Source organism: Paramormyrops kingsleyae, chromosome 10 (genome assembly GCF_048594095.1).
Source record: "Paramormyrops kingsleyae isolate MSU_618 chromosome 10, PKINGS_0.4, whole genome shotgun sequence".
NCBI classification, from domain to species: Eukaryota; Metazoa; Chordata; class Actinopteri; order Osteoglossiformes; family Mormyridae; genus Paramormyrops; species Paramormyrops kingsleyae.
Window position 1 is genome coordinate 17,748,660 of NC_132806.1, and position 22,915 is coordinate 17,771,574.

General features: G+C 37.1%; 1 protein-coding gene and 1 long non-coding RNA gene across 9 annotated transcripts in view; one reads left to right on the plus strand and one right to left on the minus strand.

Moving 5' to 3' along the window:
• The window catches only part of pcdh11 (protocadherin 11), a 183,302-nt gene that overhangs the window by 158,036 nt on the left and 2,351 nt on the right, over positions 1-22,915 (minus strand). For 5 of the 8 annotated variants that reach the window (XR_011993594.1, XM_023794998.2, XM_023795034.2 and 2 more), the window contains exons 1-2: positions 10,419-11,155; positions 2,387-2,958 (exon numbers count right to left, since the gene is read on the minus strand). Coding sequence is in view for 7 of the 8 variants with exons in the window: in XM_023794998.2 (XP_023650766.1) it covers positions 2,387-2,926 (540 nt within the window). In the remaining variant the exon portion in view is untranslated. Of the gene's footprint in view, positions 1-2,386; positions 2,959-3,089; positions 3,360-10,418; positions 11,156-16,526; positions 17,523-19,549; positions 19,858-22,915 lie in introns of those variants that run through there. The other 3 variants (XM_023795016.2, XM_023795006.2, XM_072717445.1) reach the window with 3 other exon arrangements.
• Positions 2,575-22,915, plus strand: part of LOC140593316 (uncharacterized) — a 39,500-nt gene continuing 19,159 nt past the window's right edge. The window contains exons 1-2 of the long non-coding RNA XR_011993595.1: positions 2,575-2,709; positions 2,865-2,916. This is a non-coding gene — a long non-coding RNA (uncharacterized lncRNA). The remainder of the gene's footprint in view (positions 2,710-2,864; positions 2,917-22,915) is intronic.

Consider the following 22,915-nt stretch of genomic DNA (forward strand, 5'->3'; position numbering starts at 1 on the left):
TTTTATGAGCCTACTACTCACACCATGCCCTGAGGTTACACTTCATTACTATTATTATTATTATTATTATTATTATTATTATTATTATTACATCATAATTTATTTTTGTAATAGCAAAGCCGCATTTAACCATGCATCATGTCACTATGCCTGAGCTGACCGTGCTCGTTTCACATGACATCGCTGTCGCCTGCCAGGTGGCGCGACAAGTGCTTCCACGCCGCCTTGTCCACCTCAGCAGGCACAGAAGAAAATGACGTTCAATAAATGCCATCTTACTCGCAGATCAAAGGCACAGCAATCGGACCCACTGTTCTGAGTCCTCTTTATATTTTTTCCTCTCCATTTTAGCTTTTAGAAATTGTCATTCTTATTCCGGGTTTATTATAACACTTGCTGCTGAAAATCTGCAGCAGTAATGGAGACCACTGTGGCACTTGATGGCACTCGCTGCAGCACCATGCTGAGACGGAACAAGGAGCCCAGGGAAGATAGTCACTGTGCATTGAGCTTTGCAGATAGATCTGCATCTCCTCTGACTTGCCTTCTCCCCTCAAAAGACATGGCTCATTTGAAATCCACCCCTTCAACTAGCACATACTTCAGAATTTGTTTTGTTGATCTTCTCTTCCAGCAATCTGTCACTTTTATAGTAAGATTTGTTTCAAGTATACACAGAACTGCTGGGAAACTAACTTATGGAAGAGAGTCACTAAATGAATATTGTGATGAGATTTTGAGAAGCTTATTTCTACATTTTTTTGGGCAGATTTATTTATTTGCTTTGTTTATTTATTTCTTTTCGAGGACTACTATATCTATAAAACAACATAATACTACCTTGGTTTTTTTCCATACCCTACATTTCTTGACCATACATATTTGTTTGCATCCTTGTGCCTCCACTTTTGTCTTTTATGACATATTTGCAGATTTAATTTGATGTGAGCTTTGGTAGTATCATCCATATCCACTTGATTTCCCCCATTTTGACAAAAATGTGAGGCATAAATAAATAATTATTTTTCTGGCTGAGAAAAGAGTGGTGCTTCTTCATTGTGATGCGGAGGAACATTATGCTGGTTATTTTCCAAGCATAAACAATTGTAGTCAGACTCTCATCAATTCAAGGCAGAGCAGCAAAGGGACCTTGGCAGAGATAAACCCTCTTTAAAAATGCAAATTGGTAATCAAGTCAAACACAGAAAGTGGGGAATTCTCATAATTCTCAGAAAAAAAGGTACAAATTGCTCTTCAGACTGTAATGTTGGATATATATTTATTTATTTAGTACCTAAATTCTGGTGGAATAGCAATTATTTATTCATTTGCCCCCCCCCCCCCCCCCCCATTACTTTTGGCTCCCATTTTTATGGAAAAGCATTACACCAGACCCTCTTCACTTCGTTTTATAACAGGGTTATAATATTATTTACGTCTATATAGTTCATGATTCATATACTACAGGATGCGGGATTTCTGAGTGTTTTTAAAACCCATGAAACAGCAAAAACAACGCTAATTGCTCCGGCCAGCAGTTGACATGTCTGCGGTGCTCTTTGTGTTTGTCATTTAAATGGAATACAAGTCACATTTTGTTGTTTTTGAGCTATAATTGCATATGTTAGCCCTCTCAGGATATTGCACCATTTTTCATAAACCTTCAATTAACAGATGAGTGAGAAGATCCGAGTGGTGCACAAGGAACTGATTAATATTTTCCAATTAAAGACCTACCACGACACCATTTATCATTCGTTATTCCATGTGGACTCAATAAGTCACATTATGATTACCATACTGAGGCGATCAGAATCTCAAATATAGTGCTGAGGACTTTTCAGCCAGGCATTGTCATTATCAATCTGCCAGTGAAAGGTATTTTCATAGCCTAATTTAATCACTGCGCAGCATCATCATAATAGCAGTGAAATACCACAAGTGTTTTCCTTATTCCTGTCATTCACCACATGTCCACTATAAAAGCCGTCATACAGCTAAACGATCGAAGACAGGTCACATATTCAAGCCTAAAAATGTATCTCATCATTCTCAGGGGCTGGATGGCTTTGGCTCCATTTAGCCAACATAATTATATCTGGCCAAGTGGGATAATAAAATCCAGTCAGCTGATCCACTTTAACAGCATCTAAAGAGACACTTCATGGAGTTTGGAGGCTGTACAAGTTTAACTATAATCATAAAGGACGTCTTGAAAATAAATTCTGCAGAAGAAAACAGCATTGCTGTTGTTGCTTTACAAAAGGAGAAGAGAACAACTAAGATAATTAAACACACTGAAAATGACACACATGCATTCATTTGTTGAGATCAGTATCTGTTGTAATTTCTTAGTTTTCAAATAGTAATTGGTGAAAAGATTCACCTTTACAAGCTCGTAGTGTTGAATCCCATTGATTCCCACATCTGGGTCCAAAGCAGAGGGCACAGGGTAACGGGAGTTAATGGCTGTGTTCTCTGGGATGGAAATGTTGATGACCGTGGACTGGAAGAGTGGGGCATTATCATTGATGTCCTCTATCTGAAAGCGGATCTTGACGAGGCGGAAAATCTCATCGGGCAGCACAGCCACCTCGATTTCATAGAAGCAGCGCTTTTCAGTGAAGACGCCAGAGCAGAGCTTCTCACGGTCGATGCGGTTGGAGGTGGTGAAGATGTCCCCAGAGCTCGCCTCCACTCTCACTAAAGGTACGTCCCCAGTCTTGTAAACGGGCTTGAACTGCAAGGGTGAGGAGAGCTTGACATCTGGGTCGAGGGCCAGGTCCAGGTCTTTGCGAAGGTTCCCGATCCGCACATTCTCCGGCAACTCCTCTCGAACTGTATATTCCCTCTCCTGTGCCCAGGACTGCAAGGCCAGGCAGATGAGCAAACCCACCAGCAGATATACCTCACACGGTAAGTCCATTTCAGAAGGGGTGAGGACCTACCTGAAAGGTTCTGGCACAAAAACAGGAAAGAAATTAAACCGATGCATCAAAGATTCACAAATAAACATCAAACATTCAAGGTACCACACTTTCTTAACCTATTATTAAAATGATAATAATACTAATTATCAGTATCCTCACCATGACACAGTATTTTTTTTTGTAAATGTATCTGGTGCAATTTGCAGAATTTCAACTGTGTCCATGTATAGCTTCACACTTATAATTATATATTATAATCTGGTCATCATCCCAGCCAGCTGGAGTTACGCAACATACCGCCACCACAGTCTACCTTCTCCTGAAAATCTAAATGTCACACACATGAAAAGTTAACTTGTCCGGTGTCATTTATTCATTATTTAATTACGTTTAGGGTGACATTTCTGTGGACAATCGTTCTGTATTAAGTGAGCTATTTGGCGGCAATGTGACAGGAGGGTCCAGTCCTACACATACACTCAAATCAGCGAATGATAATCTCATATACTATCATATAATGTTTTTGAATATGTGTTAAATAACTATGTCCATTCCTGTATCTTTCTCATTATACTTGATTATTTCTATCTGTACGAATATTTTATTTCAGTAGACTCTTGTACAGATGGATTTTAAATTTGCTGTATGGTTATATTTTAGTCTATTGGGTAAAATTGCTACATTTTACATTACATCACTTAAAAAAAAATACAGCGACTGTATTTTGCTCAGCATGCGCTACGTATCAATAGAATCTGCAGTGCCCGTTTGTTAAAACAGCCGATGACTTCACAATGAACTTGGGTATCGAAATAAATATTTACTTCAATTTATAAATATGTTAGACATCTGTGCATAGCCCAAAATACATTTCTTGATAAAAATTAATTTAACAGTATGCGATGATGTGCAGAGACAAAGAAGATTATCTTGCACTCTATGTAGGTTGCCATCCATTAAAATTTTACCAACAGAGTCATGAAATCGCAACACCTCCGAAAGTGAACACCCTCTTCCTCCCTCTTAAATAACAGTCTGCTTATTTTTCGTATTTAACAATGTCAGATGAAAGCAGCCGAAAAGACCATTGTGGAATATAACTCACAGTTCAGACATGGGACAACCATTTCATCCAATCAGTAGCATGATGGATTGTGGACAAAGAGCCTGTGGGTTTTAGCACCATCCAACATGATTTGTAAAACAGTGCTTTGGTCCCCAATGCCAATTTGTTTGATAACAACACAAATCCAATTCAAGCAGAATATAAATAAAAATGGCTGAAGGGCTGAATTCCCCAGTAAGCAGCAAAAGCTCAAGTAGGTCACTGTAAAACTGGCAGGTTAGATGCCTTGCTGTTTCCAGAGCCCTACATCGTTATTGTTTTACAAAAAGCTTAAGGCTGCATCAATCTTCAGATTAAAGTCTATACATGAGTTATTGTTATTTCAATTAATTCAGCAGAGTCTAAATGTAGTGGAAGGAAACGAAAACTCTAAAAAACAAAACTGCATGGATTACTACAAAACGATTACCTACATCCTTGTTGATCTGACTATAAGGCCAGACACTACAGATATGACTGTACTTCTTAGGGGTATAAATCATAAACCTTGTCACAATATGATTCAGTTTTTCAAGGCAGCAATTTGATGTCTAGTGATATCTGAAACGTTACTGCAATAACAATTCAGTACTACGTTATCAGTATTTTCAACAAAGTGAAACATTTAACATAAAACTGATTTTAGCAGAATTTATTTGAATTCAAAAAAACTTCTCAATGAATGTTTTCAATTTAACAACACAGTATGCTGAAAAAACTGTACGTCTCAAAAACACGAAACTAACCTGCACAAGAAGCAATGTCTTGTATTTATACTTTAATTAATTAACAAAAAAACTATTTCTAGATATGTATACAGTAGCTTACTCTCTGGAAAGCTAGTAACACAGGGGTAGTGCGCTACATAACATGTACCATAATGAATTGGTCTCTACTCTCTAAGGTGAGTCTCTAGATTGCTCTATGTGTAAGATTTTTTCCAGATTTTCTTTTCAGCAATGTTTCAACATGTCGTCATGATTTAATGATATGAATCAATATTTGTTAACTGGGTCGATTAAATCATATTGTGGCCTTAACCATCGAGGAACTGTTACACCCCTAGTACTTACAGTCGTGCTCAAATGACTGAAACTGTTTAAAAATGGCAATAACTGTTGTCGAAAGCATCCAAAATACTAAATGGGACTAGGATATAGTAATCATTTCATGAGAGTTATTATTATCTTTGTGTTCATCATGCTGCATAAAAACAAAGCCCCTTAGGTGTGAGTACTGCCGGTCCGGAGACTCATTCTCCCAGCACAGCAAAAGTGCAGCGAACAGGAATGCAGCTGTGCCTGTGGCATCATACTGTGCTATATCATTCACAATTTTATTAGAAAGTCTCAACACAGACAATCTACCTCATTAAAGAACCACAAGAGTCTGCAGCTGCTGGAACCGCGGCCTCGAGGCTGTTGGCCCCAGGACTCTTTGGGCAGTAGCCAAACAGTAAACAAGTGGTGGTCAGCAGACTATATAACATTCCTCTGCAAATTCCAGCTCGCAGAATCTGGCTTCCCATCTAGACGCTGCTTCTTGAGTGCCCTCGGTAGGGCTGCGTTTATCGCCACGTACATGTCAGAAAATAAGCAGCATTCCACACTACTGAGATCTTCTCATAATTCAATGGCATTCATTATTTTGTAATCATAGTGCATCCCGATTATTTTTGCATGAGAGATGTGAATTTTCCAGAAGTAGGTCATGCACTTTTGAGTCTTCCTCATGTAATGTATACCCTTGTGTACTCCCTTGTTTCATTGTTTTTTTGCAGTTTTGTGGAAAGAAACGTCCACGACAGCTGCTCTTCTGGGAATACATTATGAGTTTGCATTTACACTACATGTTTTTTTTTTCCTCTTTTATTTTGCCACAACTTTTACTACCATGAGAGAAAAGAACAAGTTATTAGCAAATACTTTTAAAAGATGATACATCTTGCTTCAAACATAAGAGTGGTCAGTATGAATACTTTGTGTTTGTGTGTATCTTCTTTTTACTCTTTGAATAACTCATTGGAGACTCATTATAGGCCTGTTGGAAGGGAGGACTGTGAACAAAGTTATGTATATGACATTGATTTATGTGTAAGCTACCCTCGACAGTGGGTACACAGTCTGTCATGTCGTTTAAAAAGATTTGAGTTTATGATGTGATGCATGTTTATTTTTGGAGTATTTTTATGCAAAGCAACCCAAAATATAAAAAGCCAGTTTGAGATCTTTTAGGACAACAGTCCAATAGTCATTCCAGGTTTAAAACTTCTAACCGCGAGGGCTGAACAAGGCATTCAACATGAATTACTGGTTGGAGGAGGATCGGCGAAATAACTTTCATCCATTTTGAAAATCCATGGATATACACCTGGCTTAAGATTACATCACATTGTTTTATGCCTCCACCTGCAATTGACTGATATTTTTTAAATCCCTCTTTTGCTTTTTTGGAAGAATACAATTCAATCTAACCATAGGATTACTTTTGCTGTCTTGGTTACTATAGGCTAACCCATCCACAACCTCTCTCACCAAATTCAACTTTTGTTTGACATCTCAAATTCACCCACCCTGAAATAGTAACTAGGACAACAATTACTGAGCAAACTTTGAGTACTTTAGGTCGCAGAAAATGTCATGTTATTGTCAATTGTTAATTTAAATAGTAAAAATATATGTTAAAGTGTTCCTATCATTGCATTTTTTGGGGAGAGTGGGATTTTGGGTAATTATCTAGCAGTTATTTAAAATAACTTTGATTTGGTAAAGAAAATGTTATCAAATTATATTAAGAATTGAAACAAGTAGGTAAGCTAATGTAATATATTACTATTAAGAAATCTATGTGGTATAATAAAGGGAACTATTTCCCTCTCACCAAAGACCACATAATATTTACAATATACATCTCCCTAAGTCTCCTCCCTTCCATTTTGCCTTCGCATTGAAGAACATTTAGTTATTCTGCATTGACAAGAACTAACAAAAGCCTTCCAACGATGCTTGGCCAGATAGGGACGCAGTGTAATCTATTATGAGTGATCCACAGACTGACAAGGCAATTAACCAAGAAAGAACATTTAACTTTAACACAAACGTGAATTGCAAGTTTCTAGGAAGTGACAGGGTGTCTGATGTGGGGCTCTCTTAGGACGTGTGACAATGAAAGGAGACTCTGGGATCCTTGGCATCCTGACATAGAGGCCAAAGGAAGTGATCCATTATTTCCTCCCCAGTATCTGCAACCTTTCTGCTTCTTTATCACACTGCCAGAGGAGAATAATGGTTAATTCTTCTCAATGCTCTAATATTGAATTTAATATTGAATGGCTTCTATAGGCAATGACGCCACCGCAAATCACCTCATGGGTGAAGAAAGGGATATAGGACAGTGTAACCTAGCAATAATGCCATTATCTTTCAATCCCGACGTCACATGCCCGGAATATTTATTATTGAGTCTTATAATTTAAAATTGATCCCATCTGACACACAAGCAAATTTCATTCATTCACACATTTTCCATACAAGCTTGTCCTGTGCAGGATCGCGGGGATTCACAGCCCATCCCAGCATGGACACATGGCACGGAATAACCCATGACAGGGTGCCAAACCATCACAGGCCAAATGATGTTTTAATATAAATCATACGCAATTTGGGGCATCATTAACGAGAAGTTACTTCAAACATATTGAATAATCATTGAAAATAAAACATGACTTGGGAGAATATACAATGCTTCATAACTAAAATTTTGGGGGAAAAATCTATATATGGAGATGGTCCTCATTTATCTAAATAAAGCCCAACTTATTCAAAATTCTTGGAATAATTGTGAAGTGTAATTTCTCTTTCATAAAACCTTCCAACGATGCTTGGCCAGATAGAGATGCAGTGTAATTTACCAATCAATAGTTGATGAAATTTAATTGATAATTTGATTTGTATTAGTATTTGTAATTTACAGTCAAATATAAAGACCTGTTTATGCAGAGGATTTTTTAATACTTATACAAGTACAGTATAAACTTACGGTATAGACTGAGTGTTAATTTCATGGTAATATTTTCATTATCTAAACTACCTGTAGAGGGCAGTAAAGGGCAACAACAACAGGTAACCCAAAGTTATATGTGGGATTTGTCCTTAAGAAAAATCCCCAAATTTATTGGCCCTTGTTAGTATCATAAAACATCTAAAAATAGTAGAAACGAAAATACTGCTGAACATAAAAATGGCAAAGGTTAATTCTACAATTCTAAAACAGCAATATATATATTTTTTTTAAATGTATATGTACTCTAAATGCTTCAAGGCCAAACTATGTAATATTTAAATTTTAGAACACACTTACATGACTAAAAACAGACACAGGAGATGACACAAAATTCATTCATATATATGAACACGCCGAAATATGGATCAACCTTTTTCTTTCCTTACAATAGTACAGGATATTGTGCATTAAAAATATGAATTCAAGTGTTATGTGTGATTTTGAGAGTTTAAGAACTCTAATATGTTATATAAATAGGAAGAAGGTCTCCGAGAAAGAAGGAAATTAACAGGAATAAAAAGCAGTACTGTTTGTTCAAGAAAAGATTATGAATCGCTCAAATAAGCTGTCTTTCCCACAACGGAAGAAGACAGATAAACTATTTTAATGTCACCAAAACTGCTAATCTTCCTCATGAACTTAACTCATCCTCTTCAAATTTGCATTTCATTTACATATTCAAAAATATGTAAAACTACATTTTGTTGCTTACGTTGCAACACGCATCACTTGTAACCTGCTATTAAGTCAGCATGCCATATTATATGGAACACAACCGAAGAGTAGTGAATTTCTTCAATTTTCTCTTGTTGGCGAACTTCTATAAAATCACATAACTACAATATGCAAGAATCAGCAGTAAAGTCATATATAAATATCCTTACTATCTAAGCTGGAAGTGCTAAGCATCAATGAAAATTTCTGGCACACCTGTACTGAGGAAAATGCGTGCCCATTCAACTGGATTTAACTGCAGTAACAGGTTTATATATGTCAAAATCTTTTCTGCTAAAATTGTAAAGTTTAGCAAACATTGCTGTAACTATTTATTTCAAAATTCCATACCTAATATTTCAACTGAGGTTTAGATAGAATATTCATATATTTGTTTGTTTGTTTGTTTGTTCAAATGCCTTTTAACTTCAGAATATTTTCAGTAATTCCCCATTATAAAATGTTGCATCTACAACCCAAGAGACAGCACTGCCTGAAGCCTTTCATGTAGCGCGGTTAAGCGAGGACATCTGAATTTCCTGAAATTCAACCAATACTGTACACTTTTTGAAAACCGCGCATTGCACATTATCAGAAACAATCTAGATCTCGTGTAGAAATGTTTATGTACTACATATTGTGTGTTCAAACAATTACTTTACAGATCTTTCTGCCTTACTGACACATTCAGCAAGATAACATCCCGTGCGCAGTATAATTAATATACTTAACTTCGACACAATGTACTTATTATGACAGTGTCTGTTTGGCTTGAAATCGCAGTGATGCTGTCGGAATTGATAATAACTACTTAACTGGCATTTAGTTGCCATGTAAACGGCAACTTTCCCCCCTTTTTTCCAAAAAATGCCCAGATCATTGTTCTGAGAACAAAATTAACAAAATCATAATCGGAAAATACAGATATCATACATCGAGAACATATACTACCTATATAATGATGCGGTCTTGTTATCCAAACATTGCTCCTGTGTGCATGTATGTGTGTATAATATGAACGCATGTGTGCAGACATATATGTGTGAATTTAGCTGTGGATCCAATACAGCTGCAACATTTTCTACAGCTCAGCGTGCATTTTGACCGCACTAATGCGAGCCACCAAGCTGTATCCTAATGCGCGATAATGGATTAATTTAAGCTTTTACCTGCTCAGATAAGGTAATGAAACAGAGATAGTGTTACTGATAATTATATTAAATAATAGTCAAATAAACATAACTGAACTGCACATACATCCATATGTTTTACAAGACTGCTGTTAGATAACGTATATCATTCGCGAACACTGTAGTCACTTGTACTATATCTAGCAAATGAATTTAATGGATAAGAGCAGCAAACTATTTGTTGAATTCATGTCAATCACAACTCATCTCGTTAGAACTTATTAATCGTAAATGATGCCAGGAAAGTTCTCGCATAAGGCGAGGTTACTTGGAAAGCCGATTGAATATAGCGAGGACTGTTCTGAATTAGAAGCCACCAGTACTGCACAAAGCTTTGCATTTCAAAATTACAGTTCTGTATGCACTAAAATGGTACATATGGTTTACAAGTTTGATTTTTAAAGATATTAATCTTACCTTACACTCCTTGAAGCAAAATATTAGCCAAATTATTTGCAATCCCCTACACGTAGCAACATCAGTGCTTTTAAAGGTGATGGTCCTCGAACAGGACTGAAGTGAAGGGGGAGTGGGGGAGAAAAAAAGAATTTCCTCTTCGGTAACCGAACTAAAATATTACATCAAATTAGATCCAACCATCGGAGATGGTCCGTCTTTTACGCCGTATATGGTCCAAAAACGAGAGCAAAACGTTCATGAGAAATGGTTCATAGTATTTATCAAAGATAATTCCTCTTCGGATGTCTTGGAAAAACTGCAGTGCAATTCCAAGAACCGGTGGTCCAAGTCTTTTTTTCTTTTTTATTATTTCAAATAATAATACAGTGGATTTCGGTGTGCATTCATGTTATTTAAAACTCAGAAATCGGTAATACGGGCGACATTTAACGTGATCTTCAGACCTAACAGATCGTTTAACAAGTGCACATTTGTATTAGATACACGTTTCATTAAATTAACATTTTTAGGTTGCCGCAGATGACTCCGTACTTCTTTAATTGGTTTTATATGATGTGCCTATGTTGGATCACAAAGCACAGGAACAGTCTTTGGGAAGCTGGTCCCGGCCGCCGGTCAGCGCGTTACCTTGGCGGCGTAGCGGGCGGCTGCGCAGCTTCACTCTCAAAAGTTGTGGAATTAGACGCTATGCACGCGCGGTGCGCAAAGCTCCGGCTTCCTTCAGATGTGCTCGATGAACCCAGCCCCTTAGTACTGCCCACCACTCCACCTCCGATTGACATCATTGTGGAAGGAGGAGCCTAGGGCAGAATACAAATGATGGGTTTTTCCTTAAAGTCGCACTAGCGCGCTGGAGACGCCGAGGCGGCGGGTTTGTCGGGGCGCCACGCAAGGTGGAGCTGCACCGGCTCCCGCATCCGCCTGCGAAGACGAGGGGGCACTGTTCGCTTTCCTAAGAAATGGTGATTTATTTATTTTATTCTATCTATTAATTTCAAAGCATGATGGTTGTTTCATCCATGGAAATGCAAAGAAATACAATTCGGACGTTAGATTCATAAATGCTGACAAAATTGGGTTGTTCTGTCCCGATGATTAATAAGAGACGTTTACTAAATAAGAAACATGGCGTGAGATAAAAATCTCCCAGCACAGAGAAGATGCGTTTTTTTCTCTTTTTTTTTCGTAGAGCTGAAGCTGACATTAAAAGGTGTTCAAACTGTTCATATCTAATGGAGTTAATTGAGGCTGACGTGTTGTATCTGTAACACCGTGCTAGCGGATCAATAGTAACTTAGAATTGTCTTCTCAACACATTTAGCGTATCAATCACTGTTGCCTTTTATATCCTTAAACAAGACTTGGGTTGTTAACAGGAGACCTTGTGGCACTTCACTCGCAATAATTGTTAATAAGCATGTCCCAGAGGCGTCCAAGATTAGAGAGCCATTAGGACAGGAGTTGTACCCATGTTGAATCAGACCAATTAATGCAGAAATGAAGTCCATCCCTTTTGAAGGTCGTAATATCTGAGAAAGCCAACAATAATTACTATATATATATATATATATATATATATATATATATATCACTGATATTCCACACTTGCGACTCACTAGGGCATTACAGCTTCATCAGAAAGGCGAAAACTTCATAAACTCTATCGGCAAGTTATGTTCTCCCTTGGGGGTGGGGTGTTCAACATCCCGCCTTTGTCACTCACAGGGGTCCTTTCCCTTCAGAGATGGCTCTGCAAATCCATAAAGTCATACTGTGAAACCAGATGCTATTAAAGTGTACACAAACAAGCTGCATGCCAGTAATTTTATAGATATCAAAAGATGTATACACACACACACAGCAGCTAATACCAGTGGAACACTTTTAGTTTATTTGGAGTTTAGTTTCTTGCTCTCTGTCTACACACATAAATTATAGCGTATATCTGAAAATTATTTTGCTTTATTTCGTACTGTAACAAAAATGGAACACCATCCAACTAAAATCTGAAAAAAGACACAAATGGAGTTACCCTTAGGGACTTCTTTAAAAGTTAATAAAACTAAAACCTAGGAGAATGCCTCCTAATGGTCAGTGCATTGATGTAATCTACAATGTTAGCATAAAATATACCTTAGAGGGTACATGTAATAATAACTTCAAAGTTATTACCTGCCCCTGAGGTGCATAATAAAATTTAAATGTTTGACTTACAGGCAGATCAGCTTTTATGTATCATACTCAACTGAACATAAAATATATTATTTCCTAATCATAGTAAAATGTACAATCGATGTAGGTGTAAAAAAAGAACTCCAATTAGTGCCATCTGACTAGTTTTGTGTTGTATCGTGTTGTATGTACAGTATTGGCAGTGTCTTATAAATAAAAAATAGCAGATATATATAGATAGATAGATAGATAGATAGATAGATAGATTGATAGATAGGTAGATATTGTCCCCTCTAGAACTGAGCATTCTTTATGTAAAATCAGAGTACATGTGCACAAATATCTGTTGCTTAAGCATTACTTCAAGGCTAGGAAATGAAATCTTTAGAGCGACAGACAAAAGACAAAATTTCTCATTAGTAATTCATGACACAAGTGAAAATGAACTTTGTAAGATACCATTTGTGAATATCTGAAAAGGTTGGCACATCTCTGTTATCATGGGTGAGCCTGTTTTGCTTCCTGTGCAATGGGTACAGTACTTCATGAATTTTCATGTCAAAGGAAACTTCAGGGATGGCTATTAATTATTTTTACTTTTTAATCTCTGAATAGTTTTTACAGATAAGCACGCTGCATGTTTTTGTCTGGATGGCCATGAATCTGACTACAAAATATGCTAAATTACAGAATTTGTAAACTTTATAATGACATTCATAATATACATGTCAAATAATAAACAAGCATGTATATATTCAAGTTTTTATAAATTAAAATAAAAGTTTTATTAAATGACCAATACTAATGAAGATTTTGCTAATTAGTCTTCATTTGATCATTTTAAAATATTTTACAGCATTCTAGCAGTTTGGTTCAAGACAGTGAAAAAAAAAATATTTTAAACTGTGGTTCATCCATATTCTCATATCACCATTATTTGAGGTATATGTTGTTGGCATAATTAATTCATTTCATTCCCTTTTGAAATCAGCAGCATGCAAACACAAGTGTCAAAATATTAAGTGGTTGAATCAAAGCCTTTTACACCAACAGTTTAACCACTTGCCAACCTACAGTGTAAACCGCAATGAAGGTTAAGCCTAAGGACAGGTGTAACTCTGGGACAAGGGATTTGTTTCTGCAGATGAAATCGGAATGGAGTTTTCCTCTGAACTCCCTCTATTCTGCATGCCGCATGCTCCTTGCTGGATCTGTGACTTATTACTTACATCCAGAACAGAATCCGTCTGAGGGAAAAAAGTACTAATGTATGTTATCAGTCTGGAACAGTGGTACAATGTAGAGAGTTAGAAAGGGAAGAGCCAGGTGTGCCTCAGTGTATTAACATTTATGGTCCTTTTCTCTCTAAAAATGTATTTTACTACTAGCTGAAATTAACCTTTAACAGTATTCAAAATTGCCTTTGGAACAAAACAGGTATGGATAATGAACACCAAAGTGCAAAGCTGTTAAACAAAAACAGGAAAAATAAAATATACAATGTGACTCTGCAGTTAAAATGTGACTGTGAATGAATCTGAAACAGGAAGGCAATCATAAACAACTCAACAGATGCTTTTGAATATTAATAGTATATCATATTATGATTTAATAATGTACTCTGGTGAGTAATATGACGTTGGATTTTCTGCATAATTCCATGTGAGTTTTAAATGTATACAGATTTTTACAATTTTAATTTATTTCACCTATAAACATTCAACAATGATTTATTTTCAGGGACTCAAATAGGAGATTCATAGATGTGCAAATATATTAATATTATTGCTTTTTCTGTGCACGTCTGTTTCTGATTACCTTTGGCTTTTACGTTAAATTTAATTAATTTGCCGTTTTAATAGCATTGTGCGTCATCTTGACAGACAGGGGCGCCATAAAGGCTGGAAAGTTAGGAGAAAAAATTTGGAACATACCGGTAATTAGATTGATCTGGGATGGTGCCCAAAATCTCTCACAACACCCCTGTTGACAGTCATTTCTTTAACAAACTATACACATGTTTACATTTTCTGATGAGAGACATGTCAATGTTCTTTGACAGCATTGTGAATGTTCTTTTAGTAATGTGCAAACAAGACTGATTGATATTGTCACTGATTAATACTGTATGGATTTACTATATATAGTTATCGTCAGATTAGTATAAATGGGATAGTTTATAGCTTTGTTATTAATTCTCCATTTGAATTGAAATATTCAAGAAATAAAAAAATATATATTATCTGGAACACAACAAGAGTTAGCCTAATTGATGTAAAATATCTCAAATAACTATTGTGTATAAGTAACTGATCTGTAAAATTTTCAAGAATAATGAAAAATATTCAGTCTCACTTTGTCTATCTTTTATGAGCTAACAGCATCTCCAAGAATGACAGGATGGTACAAAAATTGAAATGCTGTTCATGTGTGCAAGTGTTAAAACAAATGTTAAAAGGAATCTTGCCATAAGCTAACTGGCATATTCACCTATTGGAAATTTGTATCCATTCTAAGATATATCCTGTTCTTCTGCAGGATCTTGGTAATATGCATTATGGTTAAGCAGCCTTATTAAGGCATCATAATGGTTCATCAACAAAAGTTTCCACAACTAAAAAACAGTTTGCTCTTCAGTATGAGCCCCAACTTTCTTTTATTAGGGAAATCGTTGTGATAAATCTCCCAAAAACAAGGGTCATAGAAAATTGATATCTGATGTTTGACTAAACATGTATCTTAAGTCACCCCTTGCTAAACACTAACTTCTATCACAGCAATTACTTTTTCTTCAACTAAGATTGTAACTATATTTCTACATATTTGCAGTGCGTTCAACTTATACTCAAATTTCTGTTCTCTTTTTAGAAAATGAATATACAGGTCTTGCTTTGCTATTTATTGTTCCCCAACACTGTGTATGGTTTCAACCACTAATTATGTAATCCTGTGTAAACAGAAAGAACATTAAATACCCTTTGTTCTATTGCCAGAAAGACTCTAGAACAGTAAACAAGCAGAGACAGAAAAAAAAAACATGACCATAAGTCTGTGTTTGAGAATTCCTTTAGTTGAAGAGGAAACAGAACCATGCGACATAGGGATTAGACTGGGAATCTTAGTTTATTATGAGGTGGAACTGGAATCACAAAAAAGAAAACACAAAAATAAGCAAAAGAATTTGTATACCGGAATCTAAAACCTAATCCAGATTACAGCCTAAAACAAAACAGAAAGCACCTATTTATTATATAATATTATAATTTTTTGAAAGGGTGTAAAGGTGGAACTAATTAACATAAAGGCTCCGGTCGCCTGACTCATCCTCATAAGGTGACTATGTGCCACACCCATTCCTACACCCAACAAATGGAAAATAAGCCAATGCCAAGCTTCTGGGAGCATGTAACTGGAACTAATCTAAAGAAATCAGCAGAAACACACACTGGGGCATTTCCCTAAACCCCTGTATGTACCAATCCAGATCCAGGAAAATTCTCTGATTGATTATAAGCAGTCAATGGAAGTCTTCAATCTCAATTAGCTTTTAACCCAAAGGAACAGTGAAATAAATCATTACTGTGCTGGAAGTCATGATAGCAGCCATTTATATTATTCATGCCAGATTGTAACTACATTCTTTTTAAATCTAGTCGAGGGATTATGATGAATATTATATTTACGAACAATTATCTCCTTATTTATCCACATGGATTTAATGACCCTGTGTCAGATTCTTACAGTATGCCCAATCCATAGCAGCACCTACATACTGTGTTCTATTTAACTGAAATTTACTATCTCTGGTGAATTTTGTTCTCTTCTTTGAGCAAATAAAAAACTGCTCAATGAATCAATAACAATGTCCCATCCATCTTTTTTTCTGGTATCTAGTGACTGTGTTTAGATATTAAGGCATGGGTATAACATCACCTGCTCCATGGAACAGAGAGCCACGGGAATGGTCTTGACTTTGTAGAGTAGACACACTCAAGCTTCATTCTCAGTACAGACATGGTTTTTATTTTTCTGGTGAAGTGTCCTTGGGTCTCTCCATCTTCTTTCTAAGTGCACTGTATTCCAGGATATTTTGAAGATACACCACAGATGGAGTTGAAATCAAAGTAAATGTTTGGTTAGATCCATGGGATTAGCACCCTTTGTAGGACTGAAGCTACGTATCTGGTGGTACAGCTTTGAGGAAGGGTAGATGGGGGTCACAGGGACATTCTCTGCACAAGCTTTCTTGCCCTGTATTTATTGCAGTTGTTGTCATTGCTTCTCTGTAGTAGATATGGCAGGAGCCAAACTAGTCAGGGTGGCTATTTTCTGCTTCTTCCTTCTCTTCTTGCTCCCCATTCCATACCTTAGCTTGAACACGTCATATGTTTGCAGACAATCTTCTCCCCAAGGTGTACAACTTTAAGCCTCAGGTCCCCACCCTTGGGGATTGTCTTCCAGCAATGCTCCCATGATGATAAGGATGGTGGACCTTTCTCCCTCGTCAGCTCTTGTTGTCTTCGCCTAGCACCCATTGGCTGCTGAAGCTGCGAGTTCAAGTCATGGATGGAGTCTGCCCAGTGTAGCATTCACAGCAACAACAGGTGCAAAGCTTTATAATCAGTTGGAGAAAAGAACATCCAGACCACTAGTACCTCAGTTTTCCACCATCTAGTTGTGCTTTCACACAAACTTGATTGAGGTATATCAGCCAGTTGATTCTTTATACTAGGATTTTGATAGTGTGCCTCTTTTTTCTGAGTCATCATCCATCCATCCATTATCCATCAGCCCAACACAAATGCAGACTAATAACAATATCCTTTGAGCTTCAGAACTTCAGATTTTATCTGGGGTTTCTTACATGCCATCCATAGTAGCATGTTCCTCCTTCTTCATAGATTTTTTTAAATTATTATTTTCACTTCCCTTGAAAAAAGGAGAAAAGTTTACTGACACACAATATAAAGCAAAGTTATAATGAATCTCACGTACCATTTTATTAATACTATTTAGAATGTATGTCCATCCATTCAATTAAGTGGTCAGGACAGAGACTTAAGTTATTTGCTAATGTGCAAAAATGAGACCAGCTGAAATTCACAAGGAGTGTAGGCTTTAGGAAGTCCCACCTTATGTATAATTAGTATAATTAATTAATTAGACTAATTAAAATCATAGAATTCATTTTATTTATTTACTTTGAAACTTGGTAATGCTTATAGCTTGCTGTAATATATACTCCGTGGAAAAAGTACTCAGACCCAATCTCCTTTGACAAAATATTTACAAAATATTATCAACAGAAATATATATATATATACACACACACACACACACACACACACACACACATAGGAGAGTAATAGTGTCACATGACATGACCTGTCCACCTGACCTAAACACAATGGAAATGGTTTTAGAGGAGTTTGACCAGAGAGTGAAGGAAAAGCAGCCAATATGTGCTCAGCATATATGTGGGACCTCCTTCAGGACAGCTGGAAAAGCATCCCAGGAGGCCACCTCATGAAACTGGTGTAGAAGAGATTGTAGGGTTAGCCAGTCCCTGGAGCAATTGAGGTTAAGGGCCTTGCTCAAGGGCCCAATGGTGGGATCAGTCTGCTGATCTAGGGATTTGAACCGGCAACCTTCTGAGTTCCAACCCACAGTGCTGCCGCCCCCCAACCAACCAAATGATTTTGTTTAGTACCGATTTGTACAGTGTATAATTCCATATATGTAAATTTATAGTTTTGATGACTTTTTGATGTGTAATTATTAGAAAATATAAAGAATAGTACTATAAATCTATGAGAACGAGTGTCCAAATTTTTGACTGGTACTGTGTGTGTGTGTGTGTGTGTGTGTGTGTGTAGATATATATTTCTTTTTCCTCCAAGTTTAAAAATGGCACCGTCTGTTGATTTACTCCACATGCGTAAGAAATTAGTGGATATCCTGTTTCTTTTTTAAACGTAAATATGAACAGCAATTCAAGACAATTCAGAGAGATGATTAGAGAGACATACATTTGGAAAAGGCTACAAGCCCGTTTCTAAGGAGCTGAAAACACTTTTGGCGTTCAGTGCAATTCATTGTACAGAAGTGGAAAATGTATGAGTCTGCAGCCTATATCAGGCTACCCTAACTAGGCTGGGAAAGCAGGGGACAAGGGAGATACTGCAAGTCAAACTGTCACATTAAAAGAGCTTCAAAAGTTAACGGCTGTAACAAAAGCCAGTATACAGGGGGTAATATTCATCAAGTCACTCACCAAATTGGGCTTTATGAGTGGGTCGCACAGAAGAAACCCTGGCTGAAAACAATTTATATTTACTAAACGGGATCTAGAGGATACTGCAGAAATGTGGCAGAATGTCTTTAGTTCACTCGTTGCCTTGGATGTGAAGAGGTATATACCATCCCACTAGCACTACCCCCACTGTAAAATATGCTAGCATGTTGTTATGGGATTGACGTCACATAAACTACAAGTCCTGTCAGGATTGATTGGAAGAGAAATGGTGCACATTACACAGCACTCCTACTGTAAATAAAAACCTGCAAGCTTCGGTACAAAGATAAAATTCGGGGTGAAGTTTGTCTGTTAGCAGGAAAGTGGTTTGGAGCAACACTGGAGTGGCTTAAAAAGAAGAAAATAGATGTCCTTGGGTGGACCATTAAAAATATTTCTCTTCATCGCTGCTCTCCAACTAACCCGCCCAGCTTGAAGAATTGTGGGAAGCATTCTCAGTATCTTGGTGTGCAATGTAAAATATCATTTTCAGTAATGACTGTCAGAGGATGGGTGATGGTAACTAAGTATTCAACGAGTTTGATACATAGTTTCAGCCATCCATTCATCCATCCAACCAATTATTCAATTATTATTCTGTAACATTTGTTGCTTGTTTCGATCACATCTGAAAAAAGAAAATGGGTAATAGTTAACTTACTAAATCTTCCCTGCCAATCGATCTGATATCCTTCCCCCAGGTTTCTGCACAACATAAATCAGTTTGTGGTCATCAAAAGGTTGGGCATCCCTGCTATACAGGGTCCGGAGCCTATGCCAGAAACAGTGGGCGCAAGGCAGGGAGCAACCAGGATTCGGGCACCAGCCCATCGCAGGGCACGCACACATTCACACCTACAAAGAATTTGGTATGTCCAAATATCCTTAGCATGTTTGTCGCTGTGGAGGAAAACCAGAGAACCCAGAATAAGTTCCATGACACTATAGAGAGAATGTCTAACCTCCACAAACATGGAGGTGGAATAGAGATGTGAAGAGGTGCGAGGCAACCATGCTGCATTTGGCTCTGCCATGCCATTCCAGGACAACAGATTATTATTATTATTATTATTATTATTATTAATAATAATAATAATAATGTTGGATGGATGGATGGATTATTATTATTATTGTTGTGTACATGCACTGTAAATTCTTACTTACATTTCTATTTTACAATAACTTACTGGTATCCCAGATTACTTTACATTTAGAATAAAAAAAAGTCAATATTGAGTGTGAAAGTGCTTCCACATTTTAAGTAATATATGTTTTAATAAATCTTATTATTCTTTTATTCTCACAGCAGCCATGGTGACTGTAAAGGAAGCCCACTCTGTGTAGAATTAATTTGGCCAGGCAGAGTTTTTTTTTTCTCTTTTTTAAATTTATGTTTCTTAGAATTTCCCTCGGACTCACCGCTTGGTGTTGACATCTGTTTAGTCGCTCAGCTCATGCATTTATCCAGAGAGACTTACTGTACGCTTACCTGTGTATTTGGCTGGGTATTTCTCTTGTGTGATTCAGGTTAAAAAGCAGCTTAGAGGCCCCAGTGAGTTGAATCAGCAACCTTGAAGTTATGAGACCACATCTTCAACAGCTGCACTACATGCTGCTCTTTTAATAGATTCCCCTCCTTTGGTACATCCAGAATTTTTTTTAAAAAGAGTCCTCTTCACATTTAGTGTTCAGTTCAGCACCTTTCTCAACATGTGGTCCTCCTAACCATGCCAATACCTCCTTAACTACCATTTCTCACACTGTATTTTAGTTTTTACTTGGACATGTTATATAAGCTTAGGAAAAAACAATTTGCTAGACAACTTTAAAGGAAAGGAAGCCATGGGAGTGTCAATAATGCTTTCTTCCAGAGCAGATGTAGAAAAACCTTGACATTAACTCTTAGCATAAGATTTACTCATTCAGTGGCCATTTTATTAGGCATACCTGACTAGTAAGGGGTACGACCCACTTTTGCTTCTAGAAGCGCTTGGAGGGTAAACAGTGGCAGTGCATTCAGGAAATGCACTGCAACTGTTGTACTGAACTGTTATTTTTGCATCAGTTAACTTTAATGAGTCTGGACATTTTCCTCTGACCGTTTTCCACACTAAACTGCCACTGAATGAATGGGCGCACACACACACACACACACACACACACACACACACACACACACACACACACACACACACACACTGTATATAATGTGTGAAAATGCTGAAAGATGACTGTTTATGAAATTCTGGGACCACCATACCTGGCACCTGCAGTCATGCCAAATATAAAATCACTTAGGCACCTTAGCTGTCCTGGTTGTTTAGCCAAACCTTTTCATCTCTGTCTGTGATCTGAACAGGGCCATACCTTTAAAATTTAAGACCGACTGACAAAATGTCACCCTGCCTCCAACCCCTGGCCCAATTTTATGCATGGGTCCCTGTCGAGTGCTGGGCCCCCTGAATCTGCCAGGATATCCCTGCTCCTCTGACACCCCTGGTGCTGTATGTATTCAGTATGTATTCAGGGTGTCTGCATTAACAAGTAAAGTTACCGCCAAATTTATTTAAATTAACAATGTATCAGTCTGTGTTGAAACTGGAGACCTAGACTTCCTAGCCAAAAAAAACAACCCCACCAACCCGTTACAACTGGCTCTAGGACCACTATATTGACCTATGTTATGCAGAATCTGTACATGAATTCATTAGTTTTACATCTGAGCTATAGTAAATGCTAGTATATTAAAACTAAAGGATACATAACCAGAATTGCTCCCCTTCTGTTGGGTTACCAAGCATAGGTAGGTTTGCAATGATGTGAATACTCCACAGGGAGCGATTCATAATGTGAGCCTGATCCCCATATGCTGTATAAACCAACAACCATAGTTCTTATTTCCCACATGAGGAGAGTATTCTATTATATAGACGACATTGAAATCAAGTTGAAATAATCTTGTAATTAAAAAGTAAAAATAATAATAAAAAAAAAACCTAAAAAATGCAATTTGTATTGACTGTAGATGACTTTACCGGGAGGGCAATGATACCTTAATAGCAAGTTAAGTGCAAAAATATTTCTGACTACTCTGAAATGTTTGGAGGAAAGGTAGAGTGTGCTGGTATATGTAGTTGCAGGATGATTTTTTAAGTTAAATATGTCAATATGTCTTATTTTTCCCAGGCCTCTTGTCAACTAATTGTATTTTAACTTGTTTTGTTGCAAATTTATGAAAATTGTCCTTTTTCATTCTCTGTCATATTATAAATGACAGAGAAGCTGCTTTTAGTCTTTTCAACTTTTTCTCTGTCTATAAGGATACTCTCCCCACTTTCATTAATACTTCATGACCTCTGGCAATGATCTTTATGTAATGTTTAATATGTCACATAGTCTCCGTTTCTTTCTCCTTGCTCCATATTTACTCAGTGTGAGTAAGTAAAGGACTATCTGTATCAGTTCAACAAACAAAATATCCATATCCAGGATCTGTCAGGCTTAATTTCAGATCTGGGTGCATCTAAATACAGAAGTTGCTATTTTGTGAATGTTGAAAAAAGATTTGCAAAAATATACATGACTCTTTTTTGTTTTAGGTTGACCATAGAAGTTTTGTATGTTGCGCCAAGAATACGTATACAATCCATATGTTACCATATATAAATGTGACCAAAGGTATCACGTATATCATATATCATTCATGTACCCATATGAGAAGCATATTTTTTTTTCCATTGCATACAGTGTCAGCTAAACAAAGCAAATGTGCATCTAGGTTTGGGCTGTATTGTGGTAATACAGCACAGTCTCGGCGACAAAATTAGCTGAGCAAAATATATCATGACTACCCCTCCCCCCCCCCCCACCAGCACTGCCAGCGCTCAGCTAAACATGCATCTAGGCAAAGTAAACGAGAACAGAGTTTACACATGTAATGCAGGTCAAACACTGAAAGATTGCTTGAGGATGTCTGGAAAACTTTCCCCTACTCATGCACATGGATGATTAGTGTCAGCCAAGGAGA